At 38.7% G+C, this 20,000-nt stretch overlaps 1 protein-coding gene across 1 annotated transcript in view; it reads right to left on the bottom strand.

Moving 5' to 3' along the window:
* Positions 1 to 8,345: 8,345 nt before the first annotated feature.
* The window catches only part of LOC122763081 (anthrax toxin receptor 2-like), a gene marked incomplete at its 5' end in the record, with an annotated part of 31,553 nt that continues 19,898 nt past the window's right edge, over positions 8,346 to 20,000 (bottom strand). The window contains 3 exon segments of the mRNA XM_044018191.1: positions 8,346 to 8,398; positions 19,186 to 19,266; positions 19,344 to 19,511. Of these exon segments, the coding sequence (XP_043874126.1) occupies positions 8,360 to 8,398; positions 19,186 to 19,266; positions 19,344 to 19,511 (288 nt within the window).

The raw sequence follows: 20,000 nt of genomic DNA, 5'->3' as shown, positions 1-20,000 counted from the left end.
TCGGGAATAACTTTTACACAGATTATCGTATCAAACTCAAAATTAGTCAAACACTCAAAACACATGGTAAATGTCGCATGGTGTACGAGATAGTCGGCCATTTTAAACAGGAAGTGCCCTCTAACTTTATGCAGGGACGCCACTGAAAATAACTAGGACTGAAAATAACTAGGACTGAAAATAACTGGGACTGAAAATAACTAGTACTGAAAAAACCTAGTACTGAAAATAACTGGGACTGAAAATAACTAGTACTGAAAAGAACTAGGACTGAAAATAACTAGTACTGAAAATAAGTAGGACTGAAAATAACTAGCTGAAAATAACTGGGACTGAAAATAACTAGTACTGAAATAACTGGGACTGAAAATAACTGAGTACTAGAAAGAACTAGGACTGAAAATAACTAGTACTGAAAATAAGTAGGTACTGAAAACTAACTGAGTACTGAAAATAACTGGGACTGAAAATAACTGGGATGAACTAGTACTGAAAATAACTGGGACTGAAAATAACTAGTACTGAAAATAACTGGGACTGAAAATAACTAGTACTGAAAATAACAGGATAGAAATAACTAGTACTGAAAATAACTGAGGACTGAAAATAACTAGGACTGAAAAGAGGTACTGAAAATAACTGGGACTGAAAATAACTGGACTGAAAATAACTAGTACTGAAATAACTGGGACTGAAAAGCAGTACTGAAAATAACTGGGACTGAAAATAACTAATACTGAAAATAACTGGGACTGAAAATAACTAGGACTGAAAATAACTAGTACTGAAAATAACTGGGACTGAAAATAGCTAGGACTGAAAATACTGAAATAACTGGGACTGAAAATAACTAGTACTGAAAATGGGACTGAAAATAACTAGTACTGAAAATAACTGGGACTGAAAATAACTAGTACTGAAAATAACTGGGACTGAAAATAACTAGTACTGAAAATAACTGGGACTGAAAATAACTAGTACTGAAAATAACTAGGACTGAAAATAACTAGGACTGAAAATAGGTACTGAAAATAACTGGGACTGAAAATAACTAGGACTGAAAATAACTGGGGACTGAAAATAAAACTAAAAATAACTGAAAATAACTGGGACTGAAAATAACTAGGACTGAAAATAACTGGAAAACTGGGACTGAAAACTGAAAATAACTGGGACTGTGGGACTGAAAATAACTAGTACTGAAAATAACTAGACTGAAAATAACTGTGACTGAAAATAACTAGTACTGAAAGTAACTGAAAATGACTAGTACTGAAAATAACTAGTACTGAAAATAACTAGTACTGAAAATAACTAGGACTGAAAATGACTGAAAATAACTAGTACTGAAAATAACTACTGAAAATAACTAGTACTGAAAATAACTAGGACTAGAAATAACTGGACTGAAAATGACTGAAAATAACTAGTACTGAAAATAACTAGTACTGAAAATAACTAGGACTGAAAATGACTAGTACTGAAAATAACTGGGACTGAAAATGACTAGTACTGAAAATAACTGGGACTGAAAATAACTGGGACTGAAAATGACTGTACTGAAATAACTAGTACTGATAATAACTAGTACTGAAAATAACTAGGACTGAAAATGACTAGTACTGAAAATAACTAGGACTGAAAATGACTAGTACTGAAAATAACTAGGACTGAAAATGACTAGTACTGAAAATAACTAGTACTGAAAATAACTAGTACTGATAATAACTAGTACTAGAAAATAACTAGTACTGAAAATAACTGGGACTGAAAATGACTAGTACTGAAAATAACTAGTACTGATAATAACTAGTACTGAAAATAACTAGGACTGAAAATAACTAGTACTGAAAATAACTAGGACTGAAAATTACTAGTACTGAAAATAACTAGGACTGAAAATGACTGAAAATAACTAGTACTGAAAATAACTAGTACTGAAAATAACTAGGACTGAAAATGACTGGTGAAAATAACTAGTACTGATAATAACTGTAAAAAATAACTAGTACTGAAAATAACTAGTACTGAAAATAACTGGGAACTGAAATGACTAGTACTGAAAATAACTAGTACTGATAATAACTAGTACTGAAAATAACTAGGACTGAAAATAACTAGTACTGAAAATAACTAGGACTGAAAATTACTAGTACTGAAAATAACTAGTACTGAAAATAACTAGTACTGAAAATAACTAGTACTGAAAATAACTAGTACTGAAAATAACTAGGACTGAAAATGACTAGTACAGCAAGCGTTGAATGAACGGCATATGAACCCGTTCAGAACCACTTGCAGTACGAGTGTGTTCATTGTTTGTGTAAATGTTTTCATTTATTATTAAATACTAATACTTTGCTGCATGGGTTTGTATTTATCTTTAAACACAAACATTAACACCATCATCACATTCATCACTTCATGCTGTTTTAAGCTTTAACTAAAAATGAATTCATGTTTTCATAAGTGGTGATTCAGCACTTGTTCATTAGCTTTCTAAACACTTGAATATTCTATGAATTCAAACGTTAATCAATCTGCGTAAATGATTACGATGTTCATTAATGTAACAAAAGTTAATCCTTGTCATTTATTTCACTTTTATTTTATTAGTTTACACAAACTGAGGTTAAATGATTTATTAATAATTCATCATTCAGACATTCATGTAAATATGAATTGTAGATTAAAGACGTGTGTGTGTGTGTGTGTGCCACACTGACAGAAAAAAGACGTGTGTTGCAGATTTAATCTCATCTTGTTTCATATATGTTTTGCAGCATTAGCATTAAAACACAGTGAAACAGGATCAGCAGTGTGTGTGTGTGTGTGTGTGTGTGTGTGTGTCAGCAGTTAATCTGCATAATAAATCAACAGATTTTCATTTGGCTTTAAAAGAACAGCCGTGCTGTGACAGTGATGTTGATCCTCAGTGTGAGTTTGTGAAGTTTGGTCACGCTACAGCAGATTATAGTGTGTGTGTGTGTGTGTGTGTGTTTACATGTGATTATATGTGTAACACACACACGAGACGTGAACCAAGACAAAGAACATCAGTGAAAATATGACTATTTTAACCAAAAGACGTGTAATAACATCTGTGTCACATGATCACGTCTTTATCTCACTGTGAGACTGACTTTATAAACCACACACACACACACACACACACACACACACACACGCGCGATGAAATAATGATGTTTGATGAAAACGCTGCAAGGGTGAAGGTGGAGTTCACCTGTGTGGCCTGAAGGTGTCGCTGTTCATGATAAAACACTGACACAATCATCTGCTCTGACTGACACGCTCTGATTCGCTGCTCCTCTGGGCCCACCTTCATGGGGTGGGGCTGTGGCACTAGGGGGTGGAGGCACCTTGCTGGCAGCACTTTTAGTGTGTGTGTGTGTTTGATTGGACGTGTTTTTGTGGAAGCAGAATCTGATTAATAACAGCTCACTATTTGGCAGTGATTTTGTTTGTGGATGTATAGAACAGCTCAGTATTTGGCAGTTGATTTAAATGTATTTAAATAACTTATTGAACTCATAAACGATATAGAATAAAGTGAGTCACAAATAAAAAAAATAGAAATAAACTGAAGAATAAAGAAATCAAAACGGCGACTTCTGGTTATGGCGCCCAAGGAGAAGGACGTGTTAGCATCGTTCTGCTAAAAACTACTGCTCACGCACAAACACAGTGCCCTAACCCACGGTAAGAAAGAAGAGGGAAAAACACAGCAAGATAAGCTAACCCGAACAAAACACAAAAGAGGAAGAACGAGCCACCATTCAAACAGACGGAGCTATTTGACTACAAAGCTAACACCAGTGTGGCTACGCTAGACGCTAATATAGAGCCAGCAGATGGAGAGCCGGCAGTTGGCAAAAAAGATAAAGTTGACCAAGTTTCGGCCATGTTGGGCTCAGTAAAGATGAGATTGCTACAATGAAAACAGGTTTCACCATAACAACTTGACAACATAACATAACATTACATGTCATTTATCAGACTTACGATAACTTAAGATAACATTACATGTCATTTAGCAGACTTACGATAACTTAACATAACATTACATGTCATTTAGCAGACTTACGATAACTTAACATAACATTACATGTCATTTAGCAGACTTACGATAACTTAACTTAACATAACATGTAATTTATCACTTCGATAACTTAACATAACATTACATGTCATTTATATCATTTTGTCATTTAGCAGACTTACGATAACTTAACATAACATTACATGTCATTTAGCAGACTTACGATAACTTAACATAACATTACATGTCATTTATCAGACTTACGATAACTTAACATAACATTACATGTCATTTAGCAGACTTCACGATAACAACATAACATTACATGTCATTTATCAGACTTCGATAACTTAACATAACGTTACATGTCATTTTATCAGACTTACGATAACTTAACATAACATTACATGTCATTTCATTTAGCAGACTTACGATAACAACATTACATGTCATTTATCAGACTTACGATAACTTAACATAACATTACATGTTTATCAGACTTACGATAACTTAACATAACATTACATGTCATTTTATCAGACTTACGATAACATAATAACATTACATGTCATTTAGCAGACTTTAACATTTAGCAGACTTCGATAACTTAACATAACATTACATGTCATTTATCAGACTTACGATAACTTAACATAACATTACATGTCATTTATCAGACTTACGATAACTTAACATAACATTACATGTCATTTATCAGACTTACGATAACTTAACATAACATTACATGTCAGTTATCAGACTTACGATAACTTAACATAACATTACATGTGACTTCATAACTTAAGATAACATTACATGTCATTTACCAAACTTACAATAACTTAACATAACAGGGGCCGTGCTATACCTCCCACGTGACCGTGCTATACCTCCCGCGTGACCGTGCTATACCTGAGCCTGCTCCCGTGACGTGCTATATCTCCCATGTGACCGTGCTATACCTCCGTGACCGTGCTATATCTCCCCGCGTGACCGTGCTATACCTCCAGACCGCTATACCTGACCCCATATCTCCCACGCGTGACCGTGCTATACCTCCCGTGCTATACCTCCGGCGTGACTGTGCTATATCTCCCCGCGTGACCGTGCTATATCTCCCATGTGACCGTGCTATGTGACCGTATCTCCCCATGTGAGTGCTATATCTCCCATGTGACTATATCTCCCTTGACCGGTTATATCTCCCGTATGTGACCGTGCTATATCTCCCATGTGACCGTGCTATACCCTCCCTATGTGACCGTGCTATATCTCCCATGATGCTATACTCCCTTGAGTGCTATACCTCCCACGTGCTATACCTCCCGCGGACCATGTGCTATATCTCCCATGTGACCGTGCTATATCTCCCATGTGACCGTGCTATACCTCCCATGTGACATATCTCCCATGTGACCCGTGCTATACCTCCCATGCGACGTGCTATATATACCTCCCATGTGACCGTGCTATACTCCCATGTGACGGTGCTATATCTCCCATACCCTGTGACCGTGCTATACCTCCCATGTGACCGTGCTATCTCCCATGTGACCGTGCTATATCTCCCATGTGACCGTTATACCTCCCATGTGACCGTGCTATACCTCCCATGTGATGTGACCGTGCTATATCTCCCATGTGACGTGCTATATCTCCCCATGTGACCCGTGCTATACCACCTCCCATGTGACCGTGCTACCGTGCCCATACCTCCCATGTGACCGTGCTATCTCCCATGTGACCGTGCTATATCTCCCATGTGACCGTGCTATGTGACGTGCTATATCTCCCATGTGACCGTGCTATACCTCCCACGTGACCGTGCTATATCTCCCATGTGACCGTGCCCTCCCATGTGACCGTGCTATATCTCCCCATGTGACCCCCACCCATGTTCCCATGTGCCGTGTGCTATATCTCCCATGTGACCGTGCTATACCTCCCATGTGACCGTGCTATATCTCCCATGTGACCGTGGAGGCCTGTAATGATTGGGCTGCACAGTTGAGATCTTTGATGTTTTATTACACAAATCATTCTCCACATATGGAAAGCCAAGGGTTAAGTTTAGAACTCTCTACATACTTCGTCCAATATGGGGCAACCAATTGTTTGTAACTGGGAGATGTGACGCAGTATTTCACATATGGAAAACCAAAGGACCGAGAAGGATTCAACATTTGTATTTGCTCAAATCAGACACGTTCATGTGTTCAGGAGTTGCAAGACAGATTGAAGACCAGAGCAACGTACTGACAAAACCGACTCAATCGATTCTAGAGGAAATGATGACAAGAGATAGTCGAGGAAAAGGTGCAATATGACAGATTTATAATGTGATGATGTCATACAGTAAACCTAAAGCTTGGAATGACATGCGCCTCAGATTGATCCAGTTCAAATGGTTAATATGGATTTATTATTATTTATTATTAACCCTTTATTGAACCTGTGTGTGTGTGTGTGTGTGTGATGCCTCTGGTCACTGTCCTCACAGTAGGAGACGCTGCACACTGTCCACTCTCACACACATACTCACAGACACACACACAAACACACACACACACACACACCAAATAATCATGTTCCCTGTCGAGGCTGATATAAATCTGTACGGACCCAATTAAAGATGGCCTTCAGCGTGTCACACACACACACACACACACACACACACACACACACACACACACACACACACACACACACACACACACTGTTGTTGCCGCTCGTGTAAAAATAAAAACAGTGGAAAAAAGTCTTGAAAAACATTTTTATATTTAGATTTTTAGAAACACACACATACACACACGTGTGTGCGTGATCATGTGACCTGAAGTTAAAGGTGCAGAGTGAATTTCTATACATTCAACAGTGAAGATCATCATGTGATCAGCGAGCATGAAAACATGAATTTACTTAAAGTGGAAAAGAAACAAAATGACAGAAAAGAAAGAATTTTAAATCACAACAAAATCTAATGATTTCATTACAATAATTATTATTATCACGAGTCATGTGACAAAGATGGCGTCTCGTTTTGTTTAAACGTCTTCAAACAGGCCAGACGAGTCGATTGCAGACACACACACACACACACACAAACACAGGAAACAAAGGAACAATAATAACAATGATCCTAAGCCCCGCCCCCTCCTCCTCTCAAACTTGATGGTTGTTGAACTTATTTTTAGTGTCACATGACGACGTGTCCCCGCCCACACACAGACACGCCACTGACCCCGCCACCGGTCATTGTCTATACGACTGCATGTCAACGCCGCCGCCGCCGCGCTTTGGCAGGTTTCCACTCCAATCTGTAATCTGTGGGTGAAGTACACAATCTGAAGTGACTGGATTATTCTAGCACACACACACACACACACACACTGTGCCAGACGGTAACGTTGTGACCTCGCGCTCGACAAAGAAAACGATAAATGAGTGATTTGGGATTAAATGAGTTGTGTGTGTGTGTTGTCGTGTTGTTGCGTATGTGTTGTCGTGCAGTTGTAGGTCAGTGTGAGTGTCACAGGCGGCCGCTTCTGTTCACTTTAATTATTTTAATTAAACTTTGATTTCTGTGAGTCGTGAGACGCGGTGGAGACGGCGGCAATGGCGGCCTGAGTGTGTGTGTGTGTGTGTTTGTGCGTGCTACGCCCTGCTGAACAGACTGAACTCAAACACCATGTCAAGGTCTTAAAGGCATCAATCCCTCAAACTGAGTCACAGACGCCGCCGCGGTGGTGATGGCGGCGATGATGGCGAGGAGGAGGGGGAGGAGACTGTCCCGCGGTTCAAACACGCTCTAATAATTTTGTCTTCCTGAAAGAAAGAGAGACAGAACAGGAAGAGGTGTCTTCACAGAAGTCCAGGGAGAGGCGTGGACGTGCTGAGGACCTGGGGGCGTGTCCACAGTCCGTCATGCGTGCGTTAAAGCGACAGTCGCGGTCTCGGCGCCGCCGCGGGACGACGAGTGAAGTTGGACAGGATTCACGAGGAGACGTCGCCGAGAGGAGCTTGGACTTGTGACTCACTGACGCGCCAAAGGCCAACAGCCCCGCCCACCGCCGCCATCTTGTTTTTGTCTTCTTTTAGAAATTCTTTTTTCCCCCATGACCGAGACGCCATGTTTGTTTGTTTTCAGCTCATTTACAATGAAAGTCGTTTTTAGATTTAACGTAAAAGTGTAAAATAATTTAAGGCTGAAGCAGAGTGAAGAAAATAAAAAAGAAAGATTCAAAGAAAAAACCAGCTCCTGTTGTTGTTGTTGTTGTTGTTCTTCTTCTTCTTCTTCTACTACTGACGCTGAACACGCTCGAAGTTCATGCATCGACCCTGAAAAACACACAGAATTATTATTATTATTATGTGTAATATTGTTGTTATTATAATTATTATTTGTATTATTGTTATTATTATTGTTATTACATTTTATTATTGTTGTTATTATAATTATTATTGTTATTTGTATTGTTATTGTTATTATATTTTATTATTGTTATTATTTGTAATATTGTTATAATTATTATTGTTATTTTTCAGATTGTTATTATTATTATTATTGTTATTACTATTATAATTATTCTTTTTATTATTGTTATTATTATTATTACATTTTATTATTGTTGTTATTATAATTATATTGTTATTTGTATTGTTATTATATTTTATTATTGTTATTATCTGTAAAATTGTTATAATTATTATTGTTATTTTTCAGATTGTTATTATTATTATTATTGTATTATTGTTATTACTATTATAATTATTCTTTTTATTATTGTTATTATTATTACATTTTATTATTGTTGTTATTATAATTATATTGTTATTTGTATTGTTATTATATTTTATTATTGTTATTATTTGTAATATTGTTATAATTATTATTGTTATTTTTCAGATTGTTATTATTATTGTTATTATTATAAGTATTATTTTTATTATTATTGTTATTTTCATCATTTCATGTTTGAATTAAGTAAAAAATGCATCATATTTAATAAATAAGATGAATCAGAAATCAATCAGATTAAAGTGAATCAATATTCAGAAATAACGATTAAGTAAAATTATGAATTTAACAAAAACAAAAAGTGTATAATAATAATAATAATAAATAATACTTTAATAATAAACAAATATACATTAAATGGATAAATGAACAGATTGTGTGTGTGTGTGTGCAGCTGCATGTTGAACAACACACTGACACCAAGAGGGCGCTCTGACACAGAGAATGTCCACACACACGTTTGTATAGCATTCACAGTGAGGACATTCCCTAACCCTAACCATCACAACTAAGTGCCTAAACCTGACCTTTAACCCTGACCTTAAACCAAAACCTGACCCTGATTCTAAACCTAAAACCAGGTCTTAACCCTGAAAAAGACATTTTTAGATCAGAAAGTGACATTCAGCACTTTATATTCTCAACGTCTCTCTGTGTAAATAATGTAACATATATATGTGTGTGTGTGTATATATATGTGTACTGTATATATGTATACATATACATATATACACATAGTGTATATATGTATACATATACATATATACAGTAGATACATATATGTGTGTGTATATATACCAAGTGTATATATGTATACATATACATACTGTATATACAGTATATACATATATATGTGTGTGTATATACACATAGTGTATATATGTATACATATACATATATACACACATATATATGTGTGTATATATGTATATATACACACATATATGTGTGTATATACTGTATATGTATATGTTTAAAAATAGAGCGGACCTTCTTTATCCATTCCTTGTATGTGTTCACATACTATAGTCATACATACTACAGAATCGCCAATAAAGCTGATTCTGATCAAACAAAATGTCCTCACAAAGATACAAGAACACACACACACACACACACTCGGTCTGATCTGTTCAATTTTTCAGGAAATGACGTGAAAAACTGTCGACTCAGCAAAAACAAACCTCTGTGATAACGTTTTATGTTTAATTTTATAAAATAAAATAAATGTTTCTTGTTTAAATCATGGGTTGTACTTTCAGAAGAAGAAGAAGAAGCAGAAGCAGAAGCAGAAAAAGAAGAAGAAGCAGCAGAAGAATGGCGGTGGTTTTATCTTCCATCTGGACTAAAGTGCACAAACACGTGGAGGATTTGGAGTTATAATCCAGCTGAAAGATGCTTCTTTTGCAGAGATAATCTCGAGGATTTGAAAGATTTGATCATCACAGCAGACTTTTCTTCTTCTTCTGTCACTTTAACAGTAGCTTAGTTAATCAGAGGATTAGTTAAACTAACAAACACACTCTGATCAAACTCAACACACCACATCTCCTCTACATGCACCTGGACCCAGACCCAGACCCGGACCACTTTACAGAACACGTCCACAGCAGAGACAAGAACAACAAATTCACCCGTGAGGTTAAAGTCAATACCTGGACCTTCTGAGACTGTGCTGTGAACACCCACAGGGACCAGAACCTGCTGTTTGACAAACTCAGTGTCATTGAACGTCAGAAGTCAACACCTGTGTGAGAGCTGAGATTATTTACACTCACATGCTCGTGAATCATCTTTAAATGTTTAAATGTCAAACTGAAGTTATTTATGACGCAGTAAACTAACGAGGAGGGAACGCGGTGGAGACGTGGACATAAAACATGACACTGACTTTACTTATCACACACACACAGTAGATAGTGGAGTTATTAGTGTGAGTACAGTAAAGTCTCACGCACTCGATCTGTCGAACTGACTCAGAGATTCTGTCCTGAAATCCCAACGGACTCTGAAGGCAACGCTGCGCACACACACACACACACACACACACACACACACGTCGGTGTCTCTGCAGCTTCATTAGCAGCAGTTACATCATCTGTGGTGAAAACGTCACTTGTCATCAGAGGATTCATTCTTTATCACAGAGACAGAGGAACCTTCACAGACCTGCTCACACGGTTACCACCTCCTCCACTCAATGTGAGGAAGCAGTGGAGCAGAACAGAGTGTGTGTTGGTGAGTAATGAAAACACTGGAGAACAGCTGACAGAACAGAGAACAGCTGAGAGAACAGCCGAGAGAACAGAGAACAGCTAAGAGAACAGCTGAGAGAACAGCTAAGAGAGCTGAGAGAACAGCTAAGAGAACAGCTGAGAGAACAGAGAGAACAGCTAAGAGAACAGCTGAGAGAACAGCTGAGAGAACAGCAAGAGAACAGAGAACAGCAGAGAAAACAGCTGAGAGACAGAGAATAAGAGAGAACAGCTGAGAGAACAGAGACCAGCCGAGAGAACAGAGAACAGCAGAAAACAGCTGAGAGAACAGAGAACAGCTAAGAGAACAGAGAACAGCAGAGAAAACAGCTGAGAGAACAGAGAATAGCCGAGAACAGCTGAGAGAACAGCTGGGAGAACAGAGAGAGAGAACAGAGAACAGCAGAGAAAACAGCTGAGAGAACAGCTGAGAACAGCTAAGAGAACAGCTGAGAGAACAGAGAACAGCAGAGAAAACAGCTGAGAGAACAGCGAATAGAGAACAGCAGAGAAAACAGCTGAGAGAACAGAGAATAGCCAGAGAACAGCTGAGAGAACAGCTGGGAGAACAAAGACCAGCCGAGAGAACAGAGAACAGCAGAGAAAACAGCTGAGAGAACAGAGAACAGCTAAGAGAACAGAGAACAGCCGAGAGAACAGCTGGGAGAACTGGCACTCGCAGAACTCCAGACTGTTCACTGTCCTCGCTCCCAAATGGTGGAACGAGCTCCCCATCGACATCTGAACAGCTGAAAGTCTCCACATCTTCCGCCACCGACTAAAACACATTTCTTGCGACTCTACCTCGACTAAGACGACGACGACAACAACAAAAACAAAAAAGAACACGTATACATGGCGCTTGTGACGAGCTCTTCATAGTTTGTTCTACTTGAAGCTCTTACTTACTTCTCGCTCTTATTTGTACCCACATGTTAATAAAAGCACTTTTGTAAGTGGCTTTGGATAAAAGCGTCTGCTAAATGACATGTGATGTAAAAAAACAGCGAACAGTGGTGTCCTACACTAGTGGTCCCCAACCCCCGGGCTGCGGACCGGTACTGGTCCGTGGGTCAATTCTGAACGTTTTATCTTAGAGAATTACAGGATTCTCTCTGCCACGTCTGTCTGTCTGTCTGTCTGTCTGTCTGTCAGGACGCTCGCCTCAGTCACTAACCGCTGCGCTCAGTGTCGTCATTGCGAGGACGCTGCTAATAAAGTTGCACATTCTCATGGTGGATTCACATTTATTATTATAGTTAGAAAAGCATTTTATTTTGTTGTACTTTTACATTAAAGGCCGGTCCGCTCATTTAGACTACTAACTATTACTAACTATTAACTAACTATTATTACTACCCTAACACGTTTTTATGAATCTGTGAAATGAACGAGTGAAGGTGTTTAACCAAACACAACCTCATCATTATCATATTTACATGTTTATTCATAAACGTGATCAAGTGAACAACCTTCACTACACATTACATTCATGAAAACACAACATGAGCGGCTGAATTAAATATTCACTGTGAACATATTCACCACATTCACCACATCATACACACACACGCACACACACACAGCGCTGACGTTAACAATAATCTCATGTAATTAAAGCTCTCGTTGAACGCTTTGATTTTAATATGTGAAAAAAACTGTGCTCTGACCAGTCTGAGGCATTCTGGGAAATAAAAGACGACATGAGTTCACATCGTATCAGGAGGAGGAGGAGGAGGAGGAGGAGGAGGAGGAGGGGAGGGGAGGGGAGGGGAGGACTTGCAGGTACTCAGCCAGAGTCGACCACTCCAAACACAACAACACACATCAGCTAATGGAGAGGAAGAGGGACGGGTGTGTGTGTGTGTGTGTGTGTGTGTGTGTGTCTGTCTGTCTGTCTGTGTAAATGTAAATGAATAAATATTAAATTATAATATTAAAATATCTGTTTATTATTTTTTACCTTTGAACACAAACATGTTTTAATCTACAATTATTAGCTTTAAAGAACAAATAAAAATGTGTTTTTTACTTTAATACAATAATTCATTATAATTCCTGTCATTTGTTTAGATTTAAATCAGCAGTATGAATGTTTATGTGTTTATGTGTCATTTATTATCACATTAACTTCTGTTTAAAATCAATTCTGATTGTGATTTGTCAGGCGTTATTCCAACAATCAAACATCTGACGAAACACATTGTAGATATTTTCATTTAAATATTAGTAACAGCAGATGAAAGGATTATATTTATATGAATATTTCATCAAAACATCTGTAGAATAACACGTGTGTGTGTGTGTGTGTGTGTTCAGAAATCTGATGATGACATTAAATCATCATTGATTCATAAACATGTTTGTTTTGCTGTTGTTGGAAAATCAATCTCAAATAACAGAGACATTTAAAAATAAAAATAAGTCTTTTTGTCTCCAACAAACAACTGTGTGTGTGTGTGTGTCACTCATCTGTCCTACTTTTCCTCTGTTCATGTACAACTAAACAACTAATCTGGTTAACAAGAGAGAGCAGGTCGTAGTTAAAGCTGTCACTTCTGTGTGTGTGTGTGTGTGTGTGTGGTGGGAGGGGTCAGTGGGTGAATGGGGGGGTCAGCTGCTACTTGTTAAGACTAACAAGGTCGTCCAGTGAGAGGACTAATGAGGACTAATGAGGCTCAGGGTTCATTCAGCAGACCTCTCTTAAACCCTAAAAAAAAGCTCTAAAAACTCAGTCAAAACAGTAACAACAACAACTTTATCTTTAACTAAACAACTTTATCTTTAACTCAACAGTCTAACCAGCAACAATAACAACTTATCATTAACTAACCAGACGAGTCCAGCTCGATACGAGCATCCAAATAAGAACGGTCTATTGAAGGGTTACTAGTCCTGGGAGATACTCACAAAGTCCAAATACAATCAACCAACTTTAACCAACCTCAACCAACCTCAATCAACCAACCAACTTCAATCAACCAACCTCAATCAACCAACCAACTTCAACCAACCTCAATCAACCAACCTCAATCAATCAACGTCAACCAATCTCAATCAATCAATCAACCAACCTCAATAAATCAAATTCAACAATTGTCACCATCATCTTCATCACTGGTCTTCTTTGATCTCTGCTTCTCCAGATGTTTGGTGTTCTTTAATTATATATTTATATGTATATATATATATATACATATATATACGTATATATATATATATATATATATATTTATATATATATATATATATATATATATATATATATATACATATATATATATACATATATGTACGTATATATCCTATACAAACACATCCACATACATATATCCACATACATATGTGTATATATGTATGTGGATGTATATTTATACATATATATACATATATACATATACATATACATATATAGGAGTGAGGAAGATGGCGGAGCGCATGGACGCAGTGGCTCGGTGCTTTGTATGGAAGTGTGTGTTAGTTTTGTTTACCTTGACGTCTACATTCAGAACAACATCTACAACTGGCCTGAACTTCTTAGGATCGGTTATAGCAACGAGAGAAGCGTTACAACAGAGTTTCTCCGTTTCCACGACATCCCGGCAGACATAGCGAGGAGTCCCGGCTCCCCATGGATCATCACCCCCACAGGCAGGCGACGGAGACGGCGAAGGGAGAGGAAGCAAAAGCGAGGCCGCAGGGCTGGCGTGCTAGCGAAGCTACGGAGGCAGCCTGTTAAACCACTGCTTCCGAGTGCTTTCCTCACCAACGCCAGATCCCTAATCAACAAAATCGGCGAACTGAGGCTACAGGTGGCGACCAACAACATTGTCAAGAACAGCTGCATTCTGCTGATCACAGAATCCTGGCTCCACTCGTCGATTGCGGACTCCGCTATCGAGCTAACAGGCTACACGGTCAGGACCAGCGACTAGCAGCCAGCAGAACACGTGCACATCATCGCGGGGGACTTTATTCATGTGGATTTAAAACCAGCGCTCCCCAAATTCCACCAGCACGTGAAGTGTGCCACCAGAGGAGCCACACTGGATAAGGTCTTCACGAACATTAAGCACGGCTACAGGGCTAAACCATTACCACACCTGGGCCAGTCTGACCACGTATCACTCTTCCTGATCCCGGCATACACCCCACTCAGGAAAACTGCTCCCACCACTACAAAGACAGTTAAAACCTGGCCAGAGGGAGCCTCCCAGCAGCTACAGGACTGTTTCAGGAGGACCGACTGGGGCATTTTTGAACACCCAGACCTGGAGGTGTTCAGTGACAGTGTGCTGAGCTACATTAAACACTGCACAGACACTGTTACAGTTGAGAAACACATCCACTCCTGTGGTAATGAAGGGTTTCGAGAAGCTCATCAGGAACCACCTCATGACCTTCACCCCCCCCCTCGTTCAACACACACCAGTTTGCCTACAGAGCTACCAGGTCTACAGAGGACGCCGTGACCACTGCTCTCCATGCTGCCCTGTCCCATCTAGAACATCAGGGGAGCTATGCACGGATGCTCTTTATAGACTTTAGCTCTGCCTTTAACACCATCCTCCCCCACAGACTGGTGACCAAGCTGTCGGACATTGGACTACCACACTCCACCTGCCTCTGGATTAAGGACTTTCTGACAGAGCGCATCCAGAGAGTCAGAGTGGGCCCCCACCTCTCCACAGCCATCAGCCTCAGCACTGGCTCACCACAGGACTGTGTGCTGAGCCCCCTCCTTTACACACTCTACACCCACGACTGCACCCCGACCCACCACAGCAACGCCATCGTCAAGTTCGCTGACGACGCCACAGTAGTGGGGCTCATCTCATGGGAGGATGAGGAGGTGGAGCGACTGATAGCCTGGTGCCGCGACAACAACCTGCTCCTGAACACAACCAAGACCAAGGAGCTGGTTGTTGACTTCAGGAAAAAGAGACACAACATCCGGCCACTCCACATCTGTGGTCTGTGTGGACAGGGTCTCAGACTGATCAGACTTGAAAAAAGACTCTACTTCCTGAGGGTTCTCAGGAAAGACAACATTGCAGAGAAACTTCTGTTGTCCTTCTACCGCAGCACTGTAGAGAGCATCCTGAGCTGCTGCCTCTGTGCACGGTTCTCCAGCTGCACAGTAGCACGGAGGAAAGAGCTCCAGAGGGTCATACGGAAGATCTGCACAACTCCCACTGCCTCAAGAGTGCTGCTAGCATCCTCCAAGATCCCTCTCACCCCAGACAAGGACTGTTTGAACGTCTACCCTCAGGCGGACGTTTCAGGTGCATAAGGACACGCACAAAACGACTTATAAACAGCTTCTACCCGTCAGCCATACCTCTGCTAAATGCTGCTAAATAAACATGTGCAATAATTCAGTGCCACTACAGTGCAATATGATAATATTCTCTTTCATTCATTCATCCATTTCATTCATAGTATTGTATTTCTATTTGTATTTCTTTTACATATTTTTTTTACTTTTTCTTTCTTTCTTGTACGTAATTCCATACCAGCACTGAATGTGGACACTTTCAAATTTCGTTGAAAATGAAAATAAAGTTTTCTGATTTCCGATTTCTGACGCTTCTTTTATCCAAAGTGACTTACAATAAGTGCATTTAAACATTTGGGTACAAACAAGTGCTAGAAGTAAGTAAGAACTTCAAGTAAGCACATATATATATATATATATATACATACACGTATATATACATATATGTATTACTTTTTTGGTTCTTTGTTTAATTTTCCATGTTTCTTGTTTTATTTTGTAGTTCTCCTTTGTTTGATGTCAGAGATATAAAAAGATTATATCTTATATCTTTTATTTTGCTGGTGTGTCAGCTAATTAAGCCCCCCTTCATTTATTCCGGTTTGATTCTAATTATGTGTTCATCACAGAATCTCACGCTCTGTGGTTTCACATGAATGTCATTTATTTCTCATTAAAGTCTTTTATTGTGAAATGGGTTTTCTCTCTGAACACAGGTTTCTGTGAGTGTCACAGTCGCAGCCATAACAATGTTACATTAAAATTAGATAACAAATTATTTCTTTCTGTGTTTCGATCCACAATTTTCATTTTGGTTCATCCCTACTATGAATGGATGAAAGAATCCACACATGAATGGATTAGAATTATTGTTATTATTATTATTTTTGTTATTATTATTAGTAGTAGTATTATCGTTATTATTATCATAAATCAATCAATCATTAGTTTCAGACCTAGTTTGTCTTATAATAAAGTTAGTGATTCATTTAGTAATTGATTAATAGTTGATTTTGAGATTTCTGTGGAGCTTTTTAACGCTCACTGATGCATCATTCATTCATTCATCCAGAGACAGACACAGACTGAGTCAGAACAAGGCCACCTCCCCCTCCTCTACCTGCTGTCCCTGGTGGACGGTGCTAACTTGGCTCTGAAGTGCCTCGGCATCTCTCCCTCCCTCCCTCCCCTCCCTCCCCTCTCTCCCTCCCCTCTCCCCTCACATGTGTGTATTTGTGCCTGGGGCGAGTTGGGCGCTGCAGCTGTGTCCACCCCGCTCTACCTTTGGTGTTGGACGCCCTCAGGCAGGAAGAGAAAAACTGTTTCACTGTGGTTTCCTGTCTCTGCGTCTGCTGACAATCCAGCAGGCTGGGGGGCAGCACTTAGGGAGGGGGAGGGAGGGGGAGGGGTCAGCGGCGTGGACACCCACCTCCCTGAGCTGATCAGATGTCTGCACTAACCTGTTTCCTCACACCTGTACGAGTCTATGTAAACCATCACACACTCACTGCCCCCCCTCACCCTCTGCCTCACACACTGAAGCTGCCAGAGGACACTTCACACTGTTCAAGTCAAGTTTAGACAAAAGACAAAAACCACAACAAGCTTCAGAAAATAACTCAAACTTCAAGAATAAAGATATTTCAATTATAATAATCTACACATTATATAGAATCTATACATGATATGGATCCTATACATTATATGGATCCTATACATTATATAGAATCCATACATTATATGGATCCTATACATTATATAGAATCTATACATGATATGGATCCTATACATTATATAGAATCTATACATGATATGGATCCTATACATTATATAGAATCCATACATGATATGGATCCTATACATTATATAGAATCTATACATGATATGGATCCTATACATTATATGGATCCTATACATTATATAGAATCCATACATTATATGGATCCTATACATTATATAGAATCTATACATGATATGGATCCTATACATTATATAGAATCTATACATGATATGGATTCTATAGATTATATAGAATCCATACATGATATGGATCCTATACATTATATAGAATCTATACATGATATGGATCCTATACATTATATAGAATCCATACATTATATGGATCCTTTACATTATATAGAATCCATACATGATATGGATTCTATAGATTATATAGAATCTATACATTATATGGAATCCTATACATTATATAGAATCTATACATTATATGGATCCTATAGTTATATGGATTCAATACATTATATGGATTCTATACATTATATAGAATCTATACATTATATGGATCCTATACATTATATAGAATCTATTGATTCTATACATTATGTAGAATCTATACATTATATGGATGCTATACATTATATAGAATCTATACATTATATGGATTCTTTACATTATATAGAATCTATACATTATAAAGTATCTATACATTATAGATTCTATAGATTCTATAGAATCTATAGATTCTATAGAATCTATACATTATAAAGAATCTATACATTACATGGATTCTATACATTATATGGATCCTATACATTATATAGAATCTATACATTATATGGATTCTCCTATACATTATATAGAATCTATTGATTCTATAGATTATATAGAATCTATAGATTATATAGAATCTATACATTATAAAGTATCTATACATTATAGATTCTATACATTATATAGAATCTATAGATTATATAGAATCTATACATTATAAAGGATCTATACATTATAGATTGTATACCTTATATAGATTGTACTCTCTCACACACACACTGACCTGATCTGCAGACGTTGGTCTCATGAGTGAAACTCTGTGATACTGTCGTCGCAGCAGAGCACACACAGCATCCAGACGACCCTGAACAAACACACACATCCATTAGTATTAGTATTATAACCAGCAGGTAACCAGGTAACTAGCAGGTAAGTGCTCACCTTGATGGGCGTGTACCACTTGTGTTGGGGCTGCTGCTGAACTGGAGCTGGATTTCTAGGACGCTGGACCATGGGTTCATCTGTTTCCTCTGGAACTGTCACCACAGCGTTCTTAGCTTTCTCCAGCCGAGCCCCCTCCTCTGTGGAACCTTTCTCCCCCCAACGCACCTGAACACACACACAAAACACACCTGAACACACCTGAACACACACCTGAACACACACCACACAACACAGACACCTGATCTTCTGGTCTTGTTCTTCTTCTTCTCCACAAACAGGAGCAGGAGCTTCAGAGATGAAGAGTGTCCTAACCTTAACCCAGGAAAACAGAGAGACAAGCAGCAGCAGCAGCATCAGCATCATCATCATCATCATCAGCAGCATCATCATCATCAGCATTATCATCAGCATCATCATCATCATCATCATCAGCATCATCATCATCATCATCATCATCATCATCATCAGCAGCAGCATCATCATCATCAGCAGCAGCATCATCAGCAGCATCAGCATTATCATCATCATCATCAGCATCAGCATCATCATCATCATCAGCAGCAGCATCAGCAGCAGCATCATCATCATCATCATCATCAGCAGCAGCAGCATCATCAGCAGGATTCTGGGAAATCCCTGCAACTTCCTCCAGGA

Source organism: Solea senegalensis, unplaced genomic scaffold, assembly GCF_019176455.1.
Source record: "Solea senegalensis isolate Sse05_10M unplaced genomic scaffold, IFAPA_SoseM_1 scf7180000016449, whole genome shotgun sequence".
In the NCBI taxonomy this organism is placed as follows: Eukaryota; Metazoa; Chordata; class Actinopteri; order Pleuronectiformes; family Soleidae; genus Solea; species Solea senegalensis.
Note: the sequence above shows the minus strand (reverse complement) of the source record. Positions and strands in the feature narration are given on the sequence as shown.